This window comes from Chaetodon auriga, chromosome 1 (assembly GCF_051107435.1).
Source record: "Chaetodon auriga isolate fChaAug3 chromosome 1, fChaAug3.hap1, whole genome shotgun sequence".
Taxonomy (NCBI): domain Eukaryota; kingdom Metazoa; phylum Chordata; class Actinopteri; order Chaetodontiformes; family Chaetodontidae; genus Chaetodon; species Chaetodon auriga.
In genome coordinates, this window is record NC_135074.1 from 27,124,801 (window position 1) to 27,151,293 (window position 26,493).

At 45.0% G+C, this 26,493-nt stretch overlaps 1 protein-coding gene across 7 annotated transcripts in view; it reads left to right on the forward strand.

Annotated features, from left to right (window-relative positions):
* Nucleotides 1–26,493, forward strand: part of myo9aa (myosin IXAa) — a 101,302-nt gene that overhangs the window by 474 nt on the left and 74,335 nt on the right. For all 7 annotated transcript variants that reach the window (XM_076732549.1, XM_076732553.1, XM_076732562.1 and 4 more), the window contains exon 2: nt 22,135–23,106. In XM_076732549.1, coding sequence (XP_076588664.1) covers nt 22,222–23,106 — 885 coding nt within the window. In that variant the 5' untranslated portion in view covers nt 22,135–22,221. The remainder of the gene's footprint in view (nt 1–22,134; nt 23,107–26,493) is intronic.

The following is a 26,493-nucleotide window of genomic DNA, read 5'->3' on the forward strand; positions in this document are numbered from 1 at the left end:
AACTGGTTCCTTTAATCTCCTCTCGATTGCAAGATGGTTTTCAGTTGCAGTGCTTGGAAGGTGTGTACGGGCTGTGTCGGTGCTTTTGTTGAATGGTCACAATCAGAGGTGTGTGTGTGTGTGTGTGTGTGTGTGTGTGTGTGTGTGTGTGTGTGAGAAAAGTTTGGTGCTCAGTGACATGTCATTTCACACTGCAACTCCAGGCTGCCACCAGTGTCGTCCTGATGAAATGAAATGAAGAAATAATGAATTTATTTGTCAGGAATGACACACAAGCAGCATCAATATGACGTTAAGTGTGTGAGATTTGCTCAGTTTTTGTCTGTAATCCACGTGGAAGTTGATGTTGTTCTACATTAAAAGCAACAAAGTAAACTATATCAATGCACGGATGGGATGATGCAGCATAAATGACAGGAAGCATTACAGAAGCTTACACACAATCTGACATTTTGCGTCCATATTCATTGAGGGATGGGGTGAAAGGGCTGCTGGTTTGAGCGTCTGGCTGCAGCAGGGTGGGGTAAATGTTTACATGTATTATTTAGTGAAGGTCAGGCAGCACAGCTTATAATGCAGCAAAGGCATCGAAGAGTGCAGAGCAGCTGTGATCGTGCAGGGAGGTCTGATGGGGTGAAGAAGCTGCTGAATCATAGGTGCAGTCTGTCAGTTGGCAGACTTCAGATGCTACACGGCCGCAAACGCAACACCAGGTATCAGCCTGTGCCTTTAATCTACTGTAAGATGGTTCCTGTTTTGTCACTGGAGTGTGTCTTCAGAGGCTTTGTCCTACATTGTGTCTGTTCCTGGGGGTGAGGTTATAGTTACAGCACCTTTTTAGGCATTTCGTGCTTTTATTGTTACAGAGATATCAGTGGAGTGATGACAGCAAAAAGAGAGATGGGGAACAAAGGTCCCCAGCTGGACTCAAACTGGGGACACTGTGGTTCATGATCCCATAACCGTACTTGTATGCCAGTTCTAAAAATGGAATTAGACCAGGATTTTTGTGATTATTAGTGGTAAATATGTTCATATCAAGGTGCTTTCAATGCCTGAGTTTTCACTTGCACTTGTCCTTTTGGATCAGTGTCTCTGTGTCCTCTCGTATCTGCAAAAACCTACCTTTAATTGACTTTAACTGAAGTAGCTGTGAGGTTCCCCTGAGAGCTCGCGCTGCCTCGGATCAGCACAGGTGATGAGAGTAAAGTGGGCCTGTCCTGCAGGAATGCGAGGTCTGAGAAGACACAGCTGCTGTGGCGTGAGAGGCGGCCCGGGCTGAGACTCCGGCAACTGGTCCCCGTCGACATCTGACACCCCGCAGGCCCCCGCTGTCTGCTATTTCTAAAAGACGGGCCTCAGTCTGTATCGCGTCGGAGCTGCGTCTGTGCTCGGCGATATCACCGGCACCACCTGAGAGGCTGGAGCTGTGGTTGGAGGCTCAGTTTGGGATCTTTGCAGGAGCTAATCTGAGGAGCTGTAGGGAGATTTTGTGGTTTTATGAACATTTGACTTTGGATTAAGAGACTAGTTCAATGAAGGCGCACATCATGAAATCACAACCTTGTGCAGGCAAAGTTTCAGCAGCTCATCTTCACAGATACATAAAATGGGATTCTTCTCTCCGGGAAGCAATGAGTGACTTCAGGTTTTGTCACCTTGTATGTCACATCCTGTCAGGCCAGAGGCGTGGCCTCATGTTTGGCCATGCTCGTTCTTTGTGTCCAACTGGAGTTCATGCAAATGCATCATTGTGTCATATTGAAACTGTGTCCGTTAACTTCCTGTTAAATCACTCACCCATAAAGATGGTGGCCATGATGCAAATAAGACTGAGATTGTGCACGATTACCTTCAGTTATATGCACTTGTGCATCTCGCAAAATTGAGAAGAAGAAGAAGAAGAAGAAGAAGAAGAAGAAAACTCAAATTCAGTCCTTGACTTTAGAGTCTGTGTTTGAGTGTCAGACAGTCTGCAGCACATCGTAGATGTGGGCCAGCCGAGGCATCACGATGGCTCAACGAACGACCAGCACTGATAAACCTTGATGTACTTCTGATTGTGAAAAACATTTCTGCTCTTTCAACTATCGAGAAACTGTTGTAAACACGGGAAACTGCACAGGAGAATGACGCAAAGTCAAAGCAGCTTCACATTTAGTTTCATTCAAGTTATCACTGTGACGCTGATGCCAGCAGACTGTAACCGTGGTGTTCAGCCTTCGTACGATATGTCGCCACTTTTACAGAGTTACAGTTTCTGTTGAATCGCTGCCTTTGGGAAGAAGGCTACAGCCGCAGGGCATGCATCCAGAAATCATTTAATTGTGCTTGTTTTTAGCCTGTAAAGCAAATTGTAAACCTTACCTTGGAAAGGTGCTGCATACATAAAGTTTTATTATTATTATGATTATTATTAACAGCCCAGTGTGCTGTGACTAGCTCTGTGCACATCCACAGCAGCTCCTAAAGTAATCTAAAAATGACTGACCCACAAGGTTTTACCTGCTGAACCGGATCCCAGCTTGTGTTTTGGGGCAGAACAGCGAGTCACGTGCCGCAGGCTCACATGATCGGGACGTCCTGAAAAGTGTTGTGGCCGCATGATGGGATTGTGTGGCGTAAGTGATTGGCATGCGCATGAAGTCATTAAAGAGGAACCTGCTTGTGTTGCACCGAACAAAGCTCCCCTTTCTTTAGTAGGCCATTATATGAGCGAGGCTTTGGCCTCAGAGGCTCAGCTTCCCCGCGTTTTGCATTTCCCCTCATTAACTCTCTGGTGATAACAGTGGCTGGAGTGAGACGGAGAGAAGAAAGGCTATTGTGTTGTTCTTTGCAGTTTTGTGTAGGTGAAATGTGATTAACTTGTTCTTTTTGATTAATCCTGTCAAATGGGAGACGGAGTCAACAAACTCAGTTTTGGAGTTTTGTTTTGGAGACCATCAAGTGTTTAATGTTTCTGTAGGGAAACCCTTGTTGTAGTTAGGGTTGGGTGGTAATAAGGTATTCTGCGGTATCTAAAAATAGCAACGGTATCAGTTTCATTACCATCATTAAAAGAAAAATGCTGCACATATAGGAATGAAGTCCACTCCGTTCAATGTATGTGATTGAATTTGTGCAAAAGTACATGCTAAAAAATGAACCTGAGCAGTTTTACAGATGTTTTGCATCTGGGCAGAGTACCGTTATCTCGTCTAAGCATACGGAGAAACTCCTCTGTTGAAAACACTTTCAGCCTTTTTTCTGCTTGCTGTTGTTCTTCGCTCTCATTAAAGGATGAAATGCAAATAAAACAGTAAAATAACACCTCGGCCTGGTCAGCAGAGTCCTCTGTGAGCGCTCTGCCTGTTCACGTGTAAAGGAGACGGAGCGGTGAAACTAACTGCGTAGTTACACCGGTCAATGGCTCAGCGACCCATTGGTCTATTTAGATGATTGACACCTCAATCGACCAGTCAGAGTCAAGAGAATTGAGGGGTGGCACCCAAATTCACCATAGAAGCACAAATGTCGATCCAGGAGGAAATAACCACAGGGATAGGTTATCGCATGAAGATGTAAACAACCAGGACCTTCGTGATTGGTGTCAAACTAACACAGAGTCATAGGAGGAGACATTAGCAGCGTTTTTTTGAGCTGGAATATAACTTTTGACCACAAAACAGCAAAGGTCAGACATACTGTATGATTTAGCGAAGTTTTTTTCTGCTACCCTTTGGCTGCTAGCTCGCTGAGTTTTCATTGCGCAGTGAGGAGGCAGACATCTTCGTGATCATCAGACTCTCTGCTTTCATATGACACCAGGCTTGTGTGGTTTGCGTGAAGTGGTGAAATCAGCAGATGCAGTCACTTTGACATGCGCTATTTTCGTGTTTTTGTTACATGCACATATGGGGTAGGTCTGACGGTATCAAAGTTTGGGTACCGCCCCACTCTAGTGGTAGTCAAAGCTTGATGCCATGCAAAGAAGGCAGCTTTCGGAGCATTAAGACCTTTGTTTCTCTTCTCTGTATAGTTTTTAATTAATCGGCTCTGAATAATTGTGTGATTCAATGTTTTTGAGAGGACTGTGTTGATTAAATGAAGCTGGATGCCGATATGGAGGCTCTCTTACATCCTTCAGTTTAAAGGACCAGTGTGCAGGATTTAGTGGCATCTAGTAGCGAGGCTGCAGATTGCAACCAGCTGGATGCTCTTAGTCTCACACCTCCTGTTTCAGGCGTGTAGGAGAACCTACAGTGGTGGCAAAACTTCCAAAAATGCCAAAGGTTCCCTCTAGAGCCTCCATTTGGACTGCTTGGTGATGCAACATGGCAGACTGTGGAAGAAAACTTGCTTCCTCTCTAGATATAAAGAGCTCACTGTAAGGTGATTGTACATGAATGAAAACATACTTTTGTGTATTATCATCCATTTATGCCAACACCCACTAAATCCTGCACACTGGACCTTAGAGGAAGTGGGTGGTTTGTGGCTTGAATGCTCATATGGAAACTGATAACTAATGAAGGAATGTTTCAGATTCTTATCTTCATGTGTCAGTACCACAGTGTAAAAGTACTCATAAAAGTCCTGATTTCAAAAGGTGCAGAGGTGTTATCAGTGAAATCTATGCGTGATGACACGTACGGGTTAAACGACAGAGGCCCCCAGATGCCGGTGGCCACGTTACTGCAGGGTTTGTGCAGCAGCGCGCTGCACACTGAAGTAGTGTTTCGCTGAATTTTTGTGTTTGCGTTGTGACACAGCTGTGACAATAGCTACTGGCCCCCTGCAGCCTTATGCTACAGACAGACACGGCCAGTGGTTAATCCCCAGGTATGTGCTCTTGTGTAATGGTACACAATACTGTCCATGTGCAGAGCAGTGCTGCCATGACACCATTTTGACTATCAGGGAAAGGTGTGATTTTCTTGGTGAAGCCTTCATAAAGCAGCATTGGACCTCATGTATGAATCAGGACATATTTAAATATTCATTTGGATGTTTAACCAGCAAGTTCACCCACTCAGTGCTGAGTATAATCCTAAACCATAAAGGAAATGATCTGATTCATTGATTTTCAGTCCAGGCAAGAGAGCAACAAAGAAAGTTTAAAAGAAACTTTATTAATAGTTTGTTTTATGTGCAAACTACAAGGCAACACAGGTTTGACGTACTGAGCCCATAACAGACAAATTAAAGGAAAGGAAAGAGTTACTGGAGGTCTTTAACAAGTCCGAGCTTCCTGGCCAACTGTGAAGGTCATACTGCATTTTTCATTTCCTTAAAGCAGCAAGTTAGGGACGTTTTGTCCTGATGAATCATCTTTTATGAATAAAACATTTTCCCAACTGTTAATCAAAGGCTCACCGTCTTTTACACAAGTGAAATCTATACCATCGCAAGAAAAGGTCCCTAAAGCAAATATTTTTGTCGGTAACTAGTCTTTTATATCATCCCACAACGTTTTAGTGTCTGTCAACTTCATTTAGAATTTAACTTTCCTTGAAGTTAAGACCAAAGAAAGGGGAGGTCTGCAGCTCAAGGATGGGACGTGCCCGCAGAGGGATTCCTCAGCAGCATTGGGAGTGCAGTGGGAAAGTCATTTTTAAGGCACTGAAACATATTTCAAACAGACGCTCTCAAAAGACAGAACCTCTCCAACGTCATCTGAGATCTGCATTAAAGAGCCGATACTCTCCTCCATCCAGGAAGACCGAAAGTTCAGAGTTCGGTGTCTTCGCTGCCGCCGTTATCTGTGAGGAATTCTGTCAGTTTACAGTAGTCTGTGCTCCGTCAGAATGAGGCAAGAGGGGAGGAAGAGCGGAGATAGTTGTGGCTAACTGACAACATGCAGACTGTGATAAGGTGGATTTCACAGAGACGTGCTCACTCACTGCTGGAATGCCTCTCCTCTCTAATCTATACTGTACTTATCAGCGTAGTAAACGAGCAGATGATACAGGCAACCTAGAGATTATTCTGAAGCCGTAGCCAGTAAGTGTGGCATTTGTTGCAGCTGTCTCTGCGGGTGACTGTTATATTAGTTTTAGAGGCTAAATGAGACAGGGCAACTCTCCCCAGTGAGGTCTTAACGTTTGATATTTGGTCTTTATGACTCATGCATCCGATTTTGCTGTTGAGGTTTTTGATCTTCTTGTTGTCTGTAAGAATATCTCAAAATGTTGTGGCCAGATTTTGCTGAAAGTTGGTGAGAAGTTGACTTTGTGTCCAACGAACAAGTGATATGTTTGTGATGATCTGGATCCAAGTGCAGATCCTGGTATTTTGCAAAGAGTTAACATTGAGAGAAAAGGTGTTTTTGCACTTCTCTCATGAAGCACTGCACATTTAACTTGGATTGAAAAGAACCTTTGACGTCACGCACCCCATAACTGTCAGCATGAAGATGTTGTGTATTACAATAACTAATTGATAGCTAATGAGAGGATTGTGCAGCCTTTCTGGAGCCTTTTTGCTCAAGAGATGCATGGTCTATTAGAAGGAATAGACATACTTTTTTGTGTGTGTGTTGATGGTGTGAAAACAGAATAATTCAGTCTCAACAGTTGGAGTCTTATATAGTCTTAAAAGAATCATTGTTTGGTCATTAAACCACCGTGATGAAGAAGAATGATTTATGCACCTTCCTCTGAACTCTGCTGAGCCTTGTTGTTCAGTTTAACGTCCCTGTCCTTTTACTTTGGCAGCCACCTGCATTCATCCCGATTACCCACTGATGCATTTCAGAGCGGCCATTCACTGCAGTGACTTAGTAGTCTGCTTGAACGATTATGGTCAGGCACCCTGGAGACGATTAGAGGGTCCGCATTGTCTCCACAAAGTCCGAGTCCTCCACTCAGCCTGAAAGGGCCCACTTAACAGTGAAGCCGTCTCAGCTTAGCAAATGTCTTTGCTCTGCATGTCATGCCGGCTGATCTGCACCGCAGAGCAGGTGAGCTATGAGAGGGGACTCCAAAATGTCAACTGTAATGAGTTTTCCCAAGTTCTAGTTGTGGGGATGGAGAGTCCAAGCCCGGTGTGAGCTTAATACGGCTTCAGATGGAGGTTTGGACTGTTCTGACCTTCTCAGCTGAGAGAATGAAGTATTGTTCTGAGAGAGGGGGCTGAGCAGTTTTGTTCTTGATGCTAATTCCCTGAGGATGCATGGCCTCTTAGGCTGAAATAACTGTTTGAAATGTGGATGTGCATGGTTTTATTCCATTGTAAGCTTGTGCACAAACTCTTGCTCCTTGTTTTCTGCTGCTGTCGTCACTGCTGTCTGGACAAGCACATGAAACCTGACTGAGTAAAACAAGACCCTGCATGTTGTCTGGAGTCGTCAGAAGGCGTTCTGGGAAATGAAGGACGTCTGGGATTGATGGTGGAAATCAGTGCAACATGTGACGGGAAGTCGATGCAGCAGAAGTCCAGTGTTTGCTCTCAGAATGACTCCGACAGAAGATCCCACATTAATGATACAAAGCCAGAGGGTGTCTGAGGATGGAATTTTCCTGCAGCCTTAAAGTCTTGTTTATTTCATTTTTGACCACAGTTTACCAAACGTCGCTGCACATCATCTCTCCACAAGCTTTGGGTGTGCGATAAATCATGAGGTTGTAATAACATTCAATGCAGCTTCTTCAGAGGTTCTCGCCAACATCTTCCATCATCTCCCCGAAGCCTGCAACCAGGCTTGCGTTATCAACCCGCTGCAGCTCTTTCTGTCTCTGTCGACTGCGGCTCTGGCTGCACCACCGGGCTCAGATTTCAAAAAGCCTGCGGTCTGCTGAAGGCAGAAAGACAGCAGCCCCCCCCCCCCCCCCTTCCACAGAAAAGACAGCGAGAGCCACTGTAATGCTGCCCTGTAATTACAGGTCATGTTTTTTCCTAATACGCTAAACAGATGTGCTTAAAATTATGCTGAGCATTCAGACCCGGAGTTAGACATGATGACCTGTCATTACTATCAGCTGGTGAAGGCGTTCACGGGTTCTGTTGCCTCAGTGCGTCGGATTTGAGATTCCCAAATTCTGAAAGTGTTGCTTTTAGTCCCTGTCATTGACAAAAGAGTCGTAGCACCGGCGCATTGAATGGCCAGAGTGCAGCTGATACTAAAGTGCACACGTTTATTGTTTATTAGTCATTACAAACTACTTTTTAATGCCTTATTCTGAGTGATAGGGTTATTAGTTGTAGAATATAGTCATGCAGAATAAGCCTTTAATAACTTCCTCATAATTACTCATGAAAAGCCTCTAATATGCATGCTAATAAGCAACAAGTGAATGCCGAATACGTGCACCATCATGATTTACAATTAAAAAGAGGCCTTTGAAATGAACTGCTTTCCTCCACAGGATTAGCTTGTTTGCACTGCCATGACAGTGTTTAATACACGGCTGTAGTTTTGCACTGCCAGAATCTGATATATTGAAATATGGCGTTTTCCTTTGATCACCGGTGCCCACTCACGCGTTCCATGATTCATAGTGACTTTGAAATAGCTCTCGATGTAGGTGTCGAATGGCCTGGAGGAAGAAATCTTCCCTCTGTATCGTTACGTAACGCCTCACAAAAGAAACCTGTGGCGGCTAATTTGATCAAGTTGACTGCAGCTAATTGACCATGAAGATGACGAGTCCGTGTGCGAACCCTTGGGTTGAAACCTCTTTTTTTGTGTCTTATTCTCTTTTTGTCTGCATGCGTGAACTCGTCACAGGTATCCAAAACAGGAAACAGTTGATCTCTGGGTGCACGTTGGAGGACGTCTGCGCTCAGCGCTGTGAGGTCGGCGGCATCTTGGCGCTGAGCTGTGGGAGCAGCTACAGTCGCTACTGCTCGTCTCCTCTCAGCTATGAAAGACGAGATGAGTCCTCTTGGCACTTGCGGCCCCTCTCACTTTGAGTGTGTGTTCGCTCTCAATCCCCGTTATCCATCCTCTTACGTGTACATATGTGGTGTCTCTTTGCGTTTAGGTCTTACATGTGTGCACTCGCAGCCTCCTGGTTGGTCCATACGTCATCTTTCGCATGTTGAATGTTTGTGGAGGAAGCTGGCTGCTCCTCAGCGCTGTCTTCCCTCCGGCCAGCGGCGACTGAATGGGTCCGTTTGGCCCAACAGACCCTTTCTGAGGGGCAAATGGAGTGTGCATAATCCGGCTCAGTGATACCTCCTCGTCCCTCACCGTCTTCCTCCTCTTCTCCTCCCTCCTCTTCTTTCACCTCCCCTCTCTGCTGTTTGATAACTCCTCGCTGCCTAAAGTACATTTGACCAGTTTTATTAATTGTAGGAGGTCTGAGCCTGATATTGATATCAGTTTCTTGGAATTTGTCACACAGAGTGTCAGTCAGCATTCGAGCCTGATCTTTTTGTCGCTGCAGCTTTGGGTGTTGATAAAGTTCGCTCAGTTCAAATTCACTAAAGTTCAAAGGCCGCTCTTCTGTTTGCATGTTTCTACTTTGTGTACAGTGAAGTGATTATGTGTGAAGTGACCCTCGTAGTGATTTAAGCAACTTTTTTTTTGCAATATTGTAGCAACATTGAAGTAAACATACACATTTGTGCATGCGATCTCACAGAGAGCCATTAAACCTAAACACTCTATTGTGCCTTTGAAACAACAGCTTTTGAAGGCATGCCTTCCATTTGCAGGCCTCTTTTATTACGGGGTGGTGTACTTTTCCTACTCCACCGGCCAAACGCAGACCGTGCAGCGTCATATTGATATTTCCAGAGCTAGACTGGAGTCTGAGAGGAAAAACATTTTTCCACTCTCTAAAACAATAAAATGTAAATGTGAGGTCAGTCCCAGAGCACGGGCCTTGTTTTTGACTCACACACTACATGATAGACCAATTCCTCCACCTACAGTAGCTTCATATGACCACAGTTCAGGCAGCTATTGAGTGCTGAGTGAGGGGGCATGTTGAGAAACCTGCACACACAATGCTTCATGACATGCACTTCAAACTTTCCTTTAATGCTGCTCAGATTTAATTGGAAAAGGCTTTTATCTCTGTAATCATTACATGTTACCGTGTTGTGCCTTCATGGTGAGCTGAGGCCAAGCTGTTTCCTTGAAGAACCCTCCACAGCACCGGCTTTCTGATAAGTTAACCGTTAAAGCATGAGCTCACACTTGTGTAGTTTTATGACTAATACTGAACTGCCTCACTATGACTTCACCGGGCCGTACGTACGTCTGCGGAGTCGACTTGTTCACAGGAGGGTTAAAGGGCAAAGGGCAGAGTCACCACAGACAGAAGTGTTGGACAGAGACCAGCAGGCAACAGGTTTTGAAGCAGGTGTTTCAGGATCAGCCGACGCTGCCGTCTCACCTGCTGCGTCTGGAAACAGGAGAAGCTCAAACTGATCATCTGGTCAATCCTTTGGCAGCCAGGTGACTGTATGTGTTGGACTTTGGCTTCTTTTAGGGCTGTTGTTGAGACTGCGTCCTCGTCACACCAGTCCTCGCTGTGTGACCGCCTGCGATCGTCTAAAATGTCACATGGCGGGTTGTGTTGCATTGCTGGAAACCCTCTGCTTTAACGCCTTTTTCTGCACGTCATGGCGTAACGCTGTCTTCGTCACTCTTTCACCGCAGCGCTCACTGTTTTCGTTTTTTGGGTTTTGGATGTTCAATCCCCCCATTTATGTTATAAACGATGCAGCAATGGAACACTCACAAATTTGCATGTGGCGCCATGTTGAGCCGTGTGTTGACTTCATTGTTTGCCTTTGAATTTGGCTGAATGGGAAGTCTTGAATGCCACTGTTCTCCTTTGTCATGGTTACAGAGAGTTTAGAAATCATACTGCTAATGCGTTTGTTTTCATAAAAAACTCAGAAAAGATGAACAGCTTCTCATTTAGAGAGAAACCTCAAAACAGATCAACATGACATTAGAAGCATCTTTATGGATATTTGTATAAATAGAAATGCTAATGCCCTGATGGTGCTGTTATGCTGTTATGTTGAAGCCCCCTGTGCTACACTTCCTGTCTCACCCAAAGCTGCTGTCATTGTCCAGGGAGTGGACACAGGAAGTGGAATTCTCCATGGCGACAACAGAGGAGGGGTGCTGTTTACTCCCACTGTTTCTAGTGTGCTTTTATAGAAGCCCCCAGCTGCAAAGGCCACTGTTCACAGCAGCCTGTAGCACAGTTCATTTCAGTGGCAAAGAGTCTGATTGATTATTGTCTTCATTAACTTCAATTGTCCAACCAGCAAAGTGAATATAAAACTTGACATGGTATGTGAAAGTACATGTAAACCTGTGTGTGTGTGTGTGTGTGTGTGTGTGTGTGTGTGTGTGTGTGTGTGTGAGAGGGGAAAACATGTTCCCATTTCTTCCAGCCTCCCTTTTTATGAGGGTCCATTAGAATTAATCCTCCAGTCATTTACGAGCTTTTTCACTTAACCTCGTACTTCGGGGTTGCTGGTTTTTGTTCCGTCGACGCTTTGACCGAAACCGGTCGGATTAACAACATTTGCTACAGATGTTCTTTTTCCGCGAAGGCTTGAAATGTTCAAGTACTGAGTCAGTGAAAAATGCTGAAAAAGACACGGCTTACAGAAATAGTGGAGGCTGTGGATGTCAGAGCACGCAGCAGCATGCACTGGGTTTTTTTCTGCAGGGTTGTCCTTGGAGCTTCGGCTGTATTAATTTCCTTCCTCTGCTCTCTCCCTCCACTTCAGACAACAACAGGTCCTGCACGGCAGAGTTGGTTAATTTAGCTCACACGCACACACACACACACACACACACACACACACACACACACACACACACACACACACGCTCTTCCTCCAGTGTCATGCTTTCGTGTCAGCTGTGTCACCTGTTGGTGTTCGGCCGGTGGAATGTGGAGGGGGTTAGTGCAGGCCGAGCGCCTCATTCAGAGTGACCAGCCACAGTTATCCTCTGCTGTGAGCACAGACGGGCCGAAGAGGCCTTCAGTCATTTCTAATTACTGTGTGGACGGTGACTCCGGCGTGGACTCGTTCCAGCCCGGCTCACTGACTCAGGTGTCTCGCTAACACACTCCTTGTAACCTGAAGTCCCGGCGGCGTGAACACGTGGCAGTTTATCAATGGACTCAAACCGATGAAACATTTCTGCTCTTTCTTGACTTCATTTCTCTTTCACCTTAATGATTTCCTGGATTGCTGAGTAGCAGTTTGTTTGTTTAAGGAGCCGCGAACCAGAATTTCCTGAAAGCATCCACACCATTGTTTTGCCCTGTGTATGACTTGCTTGTCTAAAATGCCACAGTAACCTTAAATAACACATTTAAACCCAAGCAAAATAAAGCAAACTAATAAGAATTTAAAGGCCCGTACCAGTGTTTTTGAAAGATTTAGCTCCTGTGTGCTCAACATTTCTGCTGACCTTTTCCAAGTTTAGAGCCAGCCATTGATTTCCATCCATTTCTGTGTGGTTTGTTGAAGTTACATGATCGTTATGAGATAATGTAATGCAGACCGTCTCGAATCAATCTGCACTCAAACTGCATTTGCAGGCAACAATAATGTGAAACTGAAGAAAGATGCAGCCTTTATGCTCAAGTTGATGAACCCAGAGAGGAAATAGGTTTTCATGCTGCACAGAAATGAGTGGAAACCATCGGATTGACAGCAAAGCTGCATCCAACAGTTTAAAACCTAGAAGCATGGTCTGTCCAAGCTGTTGTCTTCAGATCATTTTTATGTCCACAGAGCAGTGCAAAGCCCAAAGATATTTGATTTGCAAGATGATACGAAGGAGAAAAAAGCAGCACGTCCTTACATTACCACGAGTGTGGCCCTTTAAAGCTGGTGCTGAAACCCAAATCAAGGAAAGATAAACTCGTCCTTTGTAATGTGGTTGGATGCGAGATGTGTTTTTGGATTAAAAATTGAGGAAGCTGGTTACATAAAGGGAGAGGTAGCATCTGCGGTGCGTTTCCTGGTTTGCACTGCTGGTAAACTCTCGGCTTTGAGGTACAAATTGTGGTTTGTCAGAATAAAGCTGGCTGTTAGCGCTCCTCTCTTTCATTTCTCCCTCTCCTTCCTCTCGCGCTCTCACTTTCCCACAGCTCGGATTTCAGGAAACCGACATCCTCTCCTCTCCCTTGTCTCTTTCTGCCTCTGCATCTCCTTCATTTTCTCAGCTCTCTCCCTCTGTGAGTCTCGGTTACCTCTCAGTTCGCTCTCTTTTCTCACCCTCGCCGACTCTCTGAATATTTCGGTCGGAGCTCATGTTCCACACCCCAGCCACCACTTCCTAGTCATTAGCAGTTACAGAGGCAGACACAGAGACTTGAGAGTCGTGTGAGTGAGTGCACAGCATGCTTTAGAGGCAGTAAAGTGTGTGTACGTCTGTGTTTCACTGCAGGCCCTCAAACATATTATTGCCAGTGCATGAGAAAGAAAAACAAGTCTTCCTTGTGGCAGTTAAGTTCACTCGGGAGGGTTACTGCTCACCTCCACTCCTTAGATTCACCTGGACTCATTCCTCTCTAATGCTTCATCTGAGTGGCCAATCTAGCTGAACTAGATATTAAAGCTTTATTGATGTATTTATTGTCAGGTAATACTACTGTAATTGTTTTCAGCTTGTCTTCTTTACATGTAAGAAGCTGCTTGTATTTCATTCTTTTTTTTTTTTCCAGCCACCTCAGTAGGGCCAGTGTGAAACGTCTGCAGGTATCAAACACTTGGCCCCCCCCCCCCCCCCCATCATCGGTTCTGGCTTTGATGTGGAGCCTTTTCTGGTTTTCAGATGGTTTAGTTTGAAGCATTTGTAAAAGCTTGAAGAGTTGGGTTTAATCAGTATTTCGCAAGAAAAATGCATAATGCACATTTCTCTTGGGGCCCACTCTCTTAGGGTCCTGACCTGCTGTCGGGAACCACTTGGCTACGTTTCAGTCTTGTTTAGGGGCGTCCCAAGTGGCCCAGATCCTGATCCGCGGCCCTCTGTGCTGGCTATCTGCTGATAATGAGTCCAATATGATCCGTTTTCCTGCTTTTATTATGACTTTGTGTTTCAACATTTTTTCGCACAGCTTTTTTTAACTGTCCTGGTTCAAAACCGTTAAGTTTATCAGAATTAACAATAACAATATTGATTCAGTTCCCTTTCATTTTTATGCCATTGTGGCTGAGATACATACTGAGCTGGATGGCTTAGAGTTGCAGTTAATGATGTGACGCAGTCTTCACGCAATGAAATGCTCCAGTAAAGAACACGGTTGTGTTTTAGAGAGCATCAATCCATTTAAATATGCTTAGATTTACATTGATCCTTAGATTTTGCTCAGGACAACTCCAGTTTTGGTGTTAAATATCCAGGAAAGGAAATGAAAAGTAATGGCGTCCATTCACCAAAGTCTTTATTATTCAAATGATCATCTGAAGATGCAAAGCTGCTTTCAGACATGCTGAGAAAAATATTTCCTGCATCAGCAAATCTACTGGTGCTGTCCAAAAAATTAAGTTTAGGTTCTGGAGCAGTGAGCCCAGTCTACACATGTAAACCCCAAAACCGAAACGTTAAAGACGCTGACTGCAGTGTTGGCATTCTGCACTCCTCGTTTTCCGTTGACCCAAATTAGCGTCAAACATGGTCATTCAGCAGTGAGTTAAATACAGGGAGAGGTTACAGTCGGCTGCTGTGCCATACCCTCATGTTACAGTCAATTTACTACACCGTCTAGAAGGAAAGTTAACCTCTGTCAACCATCCACTTGTGGACAGCCTCAGTGGTATGACCTGAAAATGGTTTGTAAGGAAATGGTGTAAAATTGTCACATAGACCAGGCAGAGTAAAGCTCTACAATCTGCTCTTTGTCCAGGTGACGTTAAGTGGGGCGACAGCTAACAGTTTGTTTCATTATTAATTCATTTCATGATTATTTCTTTCCGTTTTGTTCCTCTATTAAATGTCATGACGGTGAAAATGGCTATCACAGCTAATGGTCCAAATTTGATGAAATTCAAAACAGAGATAGAAGAGGCCTCGTCAGTTCAGAGCTGTCAAATCAATCCTCATGTCTTCCTGAAGTGTTTGTTTTTAACCTGGCTTGGTGACGGAGCGACGACTCGCTGGGCTCGTTGCTAAACTGCTGCCTGATGAACTAACAGCTAACAAACTAGCCAGCTGGAACATGCTGGGTCTAGTCAGTCACAACAGCCCAAAAGCTTCTTTCTATTTTCTCTATAATGTGATGTTGACCACCCCCCTGGCATTTTGTTTTCAGGTTTGTACATCCTTTCGTTCAATAAAAGCTTTTAATGAAGAACGGAGGAAAGCTGTTTGAGCTAACGATGCTAGCTGACAGTTAGCAAGCTTGCAAATCCACTATCACTTTGATTTCAGTGGAATTCTGGATTTTGTCACAAAACTTTGCTGTTAAATGCCGGTGTGACCAGACAGAGCTTCAAATCCTCACATGTGAGAAACCCATTGATGATTGATCAGTAGTTTTCTGCCAGTCAACCAATGAGCCAATTAGCATCTCCGAAGAAGCCAGAGACTTGTATGTCTTTGCTTGTTGGAGGTCAAGGCTGCTGTCTGTGAGCTACAGTCGCCTCCAGGCTGAAGGTGAGCTATTTCTGTTGGACGCTGCAGAGGAGGAGTTGTGTTACACATTGATGCATTCGGGGCCAAGGAAGGGTGACCTGTAATTATGTGTGCATGCGTGTGTTCGACGAGCGTGTTGGTGCTCGTATGGCGCGTTCACTGCCACATCAATCAGCTGACCCCTCTGTTCCTTTCATGCTGCGGCTGGGGCTACGTCTTCTGCAGTCAGAAGTCATGGTCGGTGACCACACCTGAAAACGCCGTTAGCGCGTGGAAACAACCTGCATCCACGCTTGATTTTCTGGTAGCTGCCAAAACAACAAGGAAATAGATTTATTACAAAGGAATTGTGCATTGCAGCCAATATCTATATTTACCAAAATATGAAATATAATACCAAAATATAACAATGTATGAAATGGTAACTTTGACTGTGGCATAGAAATGCTGCATCTGTGCAATTTGCTGAATTGACATTCAAAATGATTGATTACAGCGTTGTGACTGCTGCACAGAACCTGATTGAGTTTGTGAAGGCAGCATCATTGTTGAACAACTTGAACAATTATTCTCAGTCTCAGTGCAACAGGGGACCATTGTTTTCACATGCATACATCCAAACATGCTGTCTTGAGTTTATGGATCTTTTGACAGCAGCCAGGAGGGAAATTAGACCGTGGAACTGCCCAGACTGCAGACCGAAATGTCAAACATGCCAGAAGTCCGACCAGTCACAGAGCCAGATTGTTGATTGTTCAGGCAATTAATCAGCCGCTGCGACCCCCCTCGAGCTACATGCTTTTGACGCCTGCTCTCAACACGTCTTCATTGGCTCCAAACGCTCCACTTTCTCCACGGCAGATTCTTCCTGGAAATGCTGCAGGCGTTGTTAATTTCGTTTATAACACTTCAGCATATCTACCATGTGACAAATCAAAGCACATTCCTCAGAAAGTTCATGATCACGAGCCGCTCATGCCCATCCCTTTTTCTTTACAGGTGGTTTTATGACTGCTTGTCGCGTATGCGTTTCATGTCTGAAGTGTAATTTCCTCTGCCTGTAACAGTGAGGGCACTGGGCCTGTTTCTGACGGCACTGAGGCCTTATTAAAAGCGGGGAAATTAGTCTCTGTGTGGTATGTGTGCTGCATAGCATAGTCTGGCGCTGCATGCCTTATCTGTGTCTTCATCCGTCCTGTAATGCACGGCCGTAATTAGCACCTTCTATACCAATAAACTAAGCGCATTCTCTTGTAATCACACCCTTTTGTTATGGAGTATTACAAAGTGCTTTCCACATAAATAAGGCATCCAGAGAACAACAGAGTCAGTCAGCAATAGAAACTTCAAACCTGTTGCTCATAAAACATCCTGATCATATGAATTAAAACACATCAAATTGACTCCTGTTGTATTTTAAATCATGCATGTTTCTATACTACTTCAGATACTGTCTAATGGTGGAATCTAACAAATCAATCATTTGGCACGAGCTCCAATTGTTCATCAAATTAAAAAAAGTCCAACAACATCATAATTATAAATTAGTGCAATTAATCAGGCCAAACGTGTCTGAGAATGGTAATAAAAGTAGAATCAACACGATGACTCACCTGTCTTTATGTTCACCTGACAGGCTGAGCACATGACGCTTCTTTCCAAGTATGAACACACCCAGTCCTGCAGACCAGCAGATGAAAGATGCATTGTTTTTCTTTTTTCTATCTAAACTTAAAGGTTAATCAGTGGAGCATAGACATAACATTCCTGGTTTATAGCATATGGAGTTCAGTCGGTATCTGCTGCTGTTGCTCGTGTATTTATATACATTAATGATAAAAGAGTGTGAAACTACTTTTCTTTGCATTAACTTCAAAGGGTTGGGCAGTCAGTTGTGAATTTCACGGTGTCACAAGAAGACGGTGGTTAATGAAAAAGGATGTTAATGCTGCATTATGAGCGGTTATTATCAGCCCTTAGCCTCGGTCCCAGTGAGGTCAAAGATCTGAAGTACAGCTTTCAGTTTGATTGCAAAGTCCTTTCTGTAAGTGATGGAAACCAGCTGTTCAAAAGTCAGAAACAAGCAGCGTGATCCTGTGACATGTCGCTAATAAACGTAGCAGCTAGGTTTGGCACCAGGGAGCTGTCACATTCACAAATGAACCCACAAAAATGTGGAGACTAGATGTGAGAGTTGGCAACCCAGCGCCGCCTCGCACACCTCAGTGTAACGTGCATTCTCAGTGGCTAAAGGCCAAATAAAAGGCCGTCATGGCGTTTTGAGCCGAGAAAACGCGAGCTTAGCCCTGATGACAGCGACACACACAGCCTTTCAGAGAGATGACTTCACATCGGAGAAAGCTGACCAAACTTGATCCTTCACTCAACAAAGGCAGCCTCTGAAGAGTCTGACTCACGTGGTTGAACCTCGCCTTTGTTTCCTGTCAGAGGGAACCTTCAAACAGGCGCCTTGCAGACCGTGTTCAGGTTCCATATGAAACACTGTCGTTCTTCTAATTAATGAGTATCTGTAAATAAACTCTGTATATTTTAAAGCATCTTGGGTGCATAAATCTTATCACATTCTCAGACCCACAGAATCAATGAATATGCAGCTGTTTTTGGTTTAAAATCAGGGCTCCACCCAGATGTTTTCATGAAAATGTGTCCACCTGTTTTGCTGTATTTGAGTAGAAAAGGAGACACTTTTATTATTCCTGAATACAACAAACCATTGTGTCCCGCTCGTGCTCCAGGTTGTTTCAAGCCACTGATCCAAGTGCAGATAAATTCCAGCATTACTCTTAACTTCGATGAACTCCGATAGCATCTGACCCAAGTTTAACTCGCTCAAAGCAAGAACGCATATATTGTTTGTTTTCCGTAATCTGGACTTGCTTTTTGTCGGTGTCTCAGTCGAGATTGCGTCTGTCCTGATCTGTCCCGTCTTGGGAAAAGTCCCCTCAAACAGATTCCAGGTCAGATTACTTGACTGAGATTCCTAATCTCTGGCCATTCAGGTGATGTAACCGGATCTGTTTCTGGTTCAGTTGTTTGAGAAGAGGCCACCGTAGGTTTCCTGCGGCTGTGCTCGGCCTGCTTTGTCACCTCCTGCGGCACAAACCTCGAGCTTATCTTCATCAAAACCTTTCCTTCGTCTCCTCTCACTGCTACTTTCTGTCTTTTTGTTTTCACGTGTTTTCGCGGCGGTACATTTGCTATTTGGTTCAGTGCAGGGCGTGACAGCACGTCTGTCATGCATGAGTGTGTGGGAGCAGAAAACTTTGTTTCGCTGAGTTTGTTCGTTTACTGTCCCATTTTGAAAGCTTTTAGTGTCACAGTTGCCTTTTCGTGCTGACGTGGAACTTGCAGGCAAGAAGAACAAGAAGTATAAATGTTATCTAAAAAGATATTTTATTCTTGGACACAAGAGAAGCATTCGCTGAAACATTTCGTGCTGCCCTTGAACTCGATTCATGAGGCTGTTCTCAGTAACTGCACGAAAGCTGCCCGATCCAGACCCCTGATAAGAGCTCGTCAGGGGTTTCCAAAGGGTTCTGCTTACCTTGATGAGATGTTGGTGATTTGACTATAATCTTACTTGTTTCTAGCAAGAAGATTATCGTTTTATCATCATACCCGTCATTTTTTTCCACGCAGTTCCACTCATCAATGTTTGGCTTCTCACATGAGTTCAGAGTAATATGTATCTCTGCACTCTTTTGCTTTCAAATTAGGATCCAGAGAGTTGAAGTGAAGGTGCAGGTTTTTCTCAGTCTCTGAAAGGGAAAGCAGCATTGGAGGTTTTCTGTGGTTGGTAAGATTCGCTGGCGTTTCCTGGAGAACGTGTCCACGAGTCGGTCGTCCTCATGTGATGGTAAACAGAGAAGCAGCCAGCATGGCCCTGTGCTGTCCCGCCCTGCCACAACCCTAAATCCCCCCTCCCTATCCTTTAAGCAGCGAGCTGACCATCTGTTCTAGGCGCCGGGCCCTAACTGAGTGCACAAAACACACACAGACACACACACTGTCACACGCATGCAGGGAAACACACAAACATTCATCACAGTCAGTTTTGATCTACCTTTGCTGATGTGTGTATGGATTCATCCTGACGCAGTTAGATTGGATGTTTAGTGTGCAGTTAAAAAAGGTGTGTGTGTGTGTGTGTTTGTGTGTGTGTGTGTGTGTGTGTGTGTGTGTGTGTCTCATGTGGGTGTGTTGTGTTTGGAGAGGGGAGAGGTCCTGTGTGCATGTGTTCGTGTGGCTCATAAGTTGCTGAGGCGACACATGGCATGGGAGCTTGGATATGGGGCGACAGGAAATGACCAGGAGTGCAGCATTGTATCATTTCCCCGCAGGAGTCCTTTGTGATCCACACAGCGCACCAACTTCATGTGTCCCTGATCCATTTCCTGTTTTCACTTTTTTTTCCTGCTGTGGTCATGCTGCACATGCAGTTTGAAAGTAAGTGAGGAGGGGGTCCATTTTCTCCTTTGTGCTCCCTGATGTGGAAGGGAAGTTTAAATTATACTGATGGCTGTAAAGACAAAGGGATGCATACTGAGGCTCATCAAAAAAAAAAAAAAAAAAAATCCCCTTTGGATTTGGATTTTGTATTTGTTGAATCCTTTTCCTCATTTACATCTGGCTGGATGCTACCTTGCGAGACAGCAGCATTGGCAAGATCACGAGATCAGAGAATCCACCTTGCCAGGCTCTTAGTTATGTGCCTGTGGCCAAACCGCAGTGGTTCAGGCCAATCAGCATCTGATGAGGAACTACTGGCAGCTGCAGGTGTGCCAACAGCGAGAGGAGCTACTGTCGTTTGAAAAGAAATCAGTGATAAGAACTGCAGAGTATTTCTTCACCGACAGGAGAGCGAAGAACAGCACTGACAGCTTTTCTCAATGGAAAAAGATGTTTTTGCTGACTTCAGTCTCTTTCCCTCTCTACTACACCATGTGGTTCATTGATCTGATTGGTTGAAGTCAGCCACTGATAGACAAATGGTTCATCCAATCGCCAGTGTCTTCTTTTTTAAAGGCCCTGCCCTTTTCCAAAGAGCTTCCATTGACAAAGCTGTAGTCATAAAAATACCAAACATTTGCATCGCATGTGGGAAGAAACTGGTTTTGCGTCTGGTTGTTTTGGCGTTCAGTGATCTGTTGTGCCTGCAAGGTGGGAGGCGTTAGAACAGGTTGCGTCCAGGATGTGAGGGGTCTGCAGCGATGCTTCCTGCCCGTCTCCTCAGTCTGGAGGTGTGTCAGTCCTGAATGGAGGGCAGTGATTTTAGATACTCACAGTTCGGTACAGGAAAAATCAGTTTTAGATGAGCCAGAGCCTCTAATTTCTGCACAAGTTTTAGCTCTTTATAGACCAGAATGCAACGCAGCCACACGTTACTCTTTGATTTAATAGGGGCAACTTAGAGACACGGGCCGCCATTCCTTTCTCTACCCGCATGGAAAAGCCACAGCCGATAGCAACAAGTTGAAGCCCATTCCTCTGCTTTGAAAATCAGCATCTAAAGTCGGGAATAGAAGGAAAGTGGGTACAACATAAAGACAAATTACAGCACGTCACATGACTGCTGGAATGCACTGAAGCTCTCAGGCTGATGACACACAAGACTGTAATGTAATCTGGGTTAGACCAAAAAAAGACAAACACATCAGCTATTGCCATGCAAGCTTCTTCTATGAACACCCAAAAGTGCCTTTTATGTTTCTGCCTCATCAGGATTCAAAGCCTCAAATGTGATGCACGTAGGCTACACGGAGCTCACATGCTTCGCTGAATATATTTGTCACCATTGATCAAAGATGAGGTTACGACCAATAGAGCAGTTGCCTAACCCTGTCTGCTCTATGTGTGTGTGCATTGTTTTCCTTTTAAAGTGACCACTCAGAAATAACTTCACTCAGATGTAGTTTATCAAGTGTTTGTCCTGTGGAACCGTTAAGTCCTCGCGGCAGTAAAGAAGTCACAGCTCAGTCATCAAACCCGCCTTTCTTCCTCTTCGGCCTCTCTTTGGCCTCTGCTCACCCCATGATGTCCCTCGGCTGTGTATTAAAGAGGAACTTGTGAATGGACTTGATTGTGTATTCAGTGAAGAGGACGGCAGCTGCCGGCCTCGGCGTTGGCCAGAGTTTATGTGTGTGCTCGGGAGCGTGCGTGTGTGTTAATGGTAATCCCGTGGATCCTGATGACTTATCCTTTATCCTTTATGAGTATGCATGTCGGGCCACAGCAAAATAGTTTGGCACTTTTAGTCGATTGCATAATAGCACATGAAGTCTTTGTGTCATAATCTGACAATTTCGTAATCTGACAGATTGCAGACGGCTGTGGCCTGATTTTAGATTAATTGAATAGTTGGTCGAAGGTCAGCTTTCATTGCAGCTTCAGATGGAGGATATACAGTTAAATCAGTCTTGTCACTGCTCTGCTCTTCAGTTTGTTTGATATGTAATCTGTTCTGTGTGGGATGTTGTTGAAACACGTGATATTTTTAATCTTAGACCACTGTTGCGTCTTCAGGGTACTGATCATTCTCTGTGTCTCCCTGTTCTGCTTTTCAGTGGTAATGTCTTGAATCGGTGGCCCCTCCAGCCCAGTAAAGGACGTGCCAGTGCCGGGCTGCTGCTAATGGGAACTCCTGCTCCGCCATGAGTGCTCGTGATGGCGTTGGTGGCATCGGTGGCGTGGGCACCCTGGGCCGGCGGCAGCGCTTCGAGAACTCAGAGTTCACCGTGCGCATCTACCCAGGAGCCCTGGCCGAGGGCACCATCTACTGCCCGATCAGCGCCCGCAAGACCACCACAGCCGCTGAGGCCATCGAACGTGTCATTGAACGCCTGCAGCTGGACCGCACCAGGTGTTATGTTCTAGCTGAGGTGAAGGAGTTTGGTGGGGAAGAATGGATTCTGAACCCCTGCGACTGTCCCGTGCAGAGGATGATGCTCTGGCCCCGCGTGGCGCTGGAGCATCGCCCGCTGTCAGGCGGCGAGGATTACCGCTTCCTCCTAAGGCAGAAGAACCTGGATGGCTCGATCCACTATGGCGGCAGCCTCCAGATGTGGCTGCAGGTCACGGAGGAGCGCAGGCGCATGGTGGAACGTGGACTGCTGCCACAGCCTGATTCTCAGGGCGACCACGCAGATCTGTGCTATCTGCCGGAGCTCAACGAGCGCTCGCTGCTGGACAACCTGCGCTCGCGCTTCCGCCAGGAAAAGATCTACACTTACGTTGGGAGCATCCTCATCGTCATTAACCCCTTCAAGTTCCTGCCCATCTACAACCCCAAGTATGTGAAGATGTATGATAATCATACACTGGGAGATTTGGAGCCACATATTTACGCCGTAGCGGATGTGGCTTACCACGCCATGCTGCAGAGGGAGAGAAATCAGTGCATTGTTATATCTGGGGAGAGCGGCTCTGGGAAGACGCAAAGCACAAACTTTCTCATCCACCATCTGACGGCTCTCAGCCAGAAGGGCTTTGCCAGCGGAGTGGAGCAGATCATCTTGGGGGCAGGGCCAGTACTAGAGGTAAGCAAACACACCGGCGTTCTGGGTCTCAATACAAATGCTCAGCTGATAATGAAGCTGTGCCGCAGAGACTTGGCCTCGAGTTACAAAAATGGCGACTTGAGACTTGACTGCTGTGAGAGTAAGAAACAAACATGGGTCTCAAGTTCTGACTGTAAGATCCTGGAGTAATAAAAAAGAAATGCGATGTTGTCAGACAGGTCTTTAATATCCACGCAGCTTGAAAGCACTTTGCATTTTAAGAGTTGTGACTTTATTTAGACTCGCCCTTAAAGGACTTGGAACTTAATCAGAAGATAAGCTAAGTGTTGAAAACCTTATTAAAAAGCTCTCATTATCTAAAACTTGTCTGCTCCAGACCTCGTCACCTCTCAGTTGTCTGTTCAGGCTTTGAGTTTCAAATTGGCGGTCGCACAGAGATTCCCTCATTCTTGAATCGAGACTTGACTTGGATTTGCCCCAAAAAACTGACAGCTCTTGCTAATAATGCTGCATGGTTTGCATTGTTTGTTAGTCGAATTGGCAACAGAAGAAGAAACACATGACACCGGTAGATATTCGGGTTTCACCAATATGTGTGGTCCAGCATGTTCAGTGTGCCGTTCTTCATCCTGGATTCATCTTTTCTGCAGTTTTCTGCATAAACGGATTGATTCCTGCTACAATACTCAAGACAGCTCGCTGTGAATGAGATCCTGCTCGGCTTTTAACATTAGTTACACAACAGTGCTTAACTACAACTGCTCTATGGTTGGCCCTGAGTTGTGTTTGCCCCCATACAGAGGTTTACTGCCCTTTCAGTCCAGCTGTGGGGATTATGCAGCACACAGAGAAGCTCTCTATCTGCACGCAGCCGGTGGCCTATCAGTGGTTGTAGATTCTTGTTTTTGTGATGACGACCATTTTTTTCCCTGCACAATGGAAAGATTGTCTCAAGGTAGACCTTGTAGAGGCCCAGCCAAAGGTTGTGAAGGAAACTAGTTGTTTTCATATCACTCAAGGCATTCCACTCATATTCTTTTTCTTCTTCAGGGACCTGTCAGTTTCATGCGCACCAGTCGAGAGTCTTCACGTTCACAACCGCACATTGTTTTCTCATTTGTTCACATCAACTGGATTCCTGAAGGGTGCATAACACCCTGTTACTGTATGCACAAGGCTGCCAGTCAGGAAGGCGATGCTGGTCGCTTATTGTCAAGAGGGTTGTGTTTTATAAGGGGTTGTATCGCTCGCTGTCACGTCACCTGACTGCTAGCTGTTTACACTTCACTCACTTACAAAGAACAGGGCAGAGCTGACAGAAATGCATACATTTTTCTGGTATTTCTTCATCTGTGTATACTCAGCCGTGACTGTACAAACGTGTTCATTATCCACCAGCCAAATAATTGATGCTATCTTAAGTTTATGGCTGCTGCGCCCTGTAAATTATTTATTACAATCTAAATGCTAATTCACTCATTTCAATTCCCCCTCCATGTAGTAAATGATGATCCCACCAATGTCAAGTTGAAAATGGCAGCTAAAACGCAAAGTTCAAAAGGTAACGAGCAAGTAGCTCTACGTGACGTTTTATTGCCTTGGGTTTTGCAGGCACAGTTCTCAGGAATCCCATTCATCGCTGTGTCTCCGGGGTTAATGTGTAAGCATATTGGGTTAATCCTCAACACGGCAACACGAGCGAGTAGTTTTGAGTGCAGAGGAGCAGCCTTTAATTGTTTGCACAGTAAGATTGCGTATCTGCCCGCTGGTGATTGATGCCAAGAATGGAGCTACTGCGGAGCGAGATAGATGAGAGGAGGGGAGGAACGGCGGCCAACATTACCTCACAGGAATACTTCATCTTCATTTCCTCATAGCTCTTCATTCAGGAGAGTAGACGAAGCAGCACAGGAGGAGCCATATGTTATTTTATGATATGTTCTGTGCATTGCTTTATGTTTACTCATCTCCGTCTTCATTTGCGTATAGTTATATCTCAGCACAGGAGCAAAGAACAAGGAGTTCAGTGTCATGGTGACTGTGAAAAGTTTTGACCTGTGCTGGAGTTAATGTTCTCCCATCTTAATGTAAAGAGCTTTGAATTTAACCTTGACCTCTAACAGGGCTGTTGCTTTCAGAGCTTTGCCTCAGTTGATGAGCTTGAAGGGGCATTGTATGCTTCAAAATCTGTTTACAGGTCTTGGGCTGAACTTGTACTTTACTGTCTTTAGAGGGAGCTGTGCAAAGTTTGGTTTGAAAATAAATATCTGTCAAAGGTTTGAGGAGCTTATTTTCAACAGTGTGTACGGCCCAATGCTAAAGCCACATTTTACTGCTGGTATCTTTACTTTAGTGAAGGTTTAGTGGCTTGCTTAGTGTCAGCAACTTAATTTAGCCCATTTTCCTTCTCACTTCCAGACAGTAGTGACCATCACTCAGAACCAGGACAGCGTTGAGCCTTCAAGCTAAACAATAGCAAAGCAAAGCAGGCGGACGTTTTCTGCTGACTGTCAGTCGCAGGGCGATCTCACCCGAGGCCTGGAGCGTGTAGAGAGAGGGTTTTTTTTAACTCTTGATATAGGATATCGCTTACAAGAGGTTTTGGTTTTTTTGGACTCCAGCCAGCAGCTGCAGCTTTGCGTTAAGATCCTGATAAGCCTCTGTCGCTCAAGTGCTTCAATTAATAAAACTCAGCTTGGAGGAGATGAAAACATAAAGCCCTGAAGGCATTTTGTGAGATTAACATAGTGAGTTTACAGCGTTTTGGTTGAACATGGTCATTGTTCGGAATTCAGTGCGATGTGATTGGACTAAAGGAAAATGGACTGATTTTACTTATCTTACCTTCCACACCTTTGCACTCCAGCTGACCCTGAATGAAGATGAAGACATGCATACATGAAATATGGCAAATACTTCACCTGATGTTGGTTTAGCGCTTATCAGCTGTCTGTCATTCCTGACGCTGTTCACCTTCTTGTGCCAGATACGACTGAAAATGACATTACGCCATCAATTCCTGTGTCTCTGCACTCACACGCTGGAATTTACAGGTTGAAGTAGTTTGGGGAGTCTTTGTGTTTTGTCTGCAGGCCAACATGGAGCCTGGTATCTAGGAAGTTTCAACTTGACTGCTTTACATCTCTGCTTTTCATTTTAAAGCAACCTGCTGCATCAACACTCCAGCAGTAGACATTATCTGCTCAGCAGTCGATGACAGACAGCTATGAAGGAGAGCTGTTAGTGCTGGATTGTTATTAAAGCCCATTTGCTGTGTGTTTCTCTGCATGATCTCCATTTGTTCAGCGGTGCTCATCAGTAATGATAGGTTTGTGTCTTATCTTTGCAAGATCGCCCACGTAATTACTCTTTTTCTTTCTGTTTTTTGGCTCCTTGTGGCATATC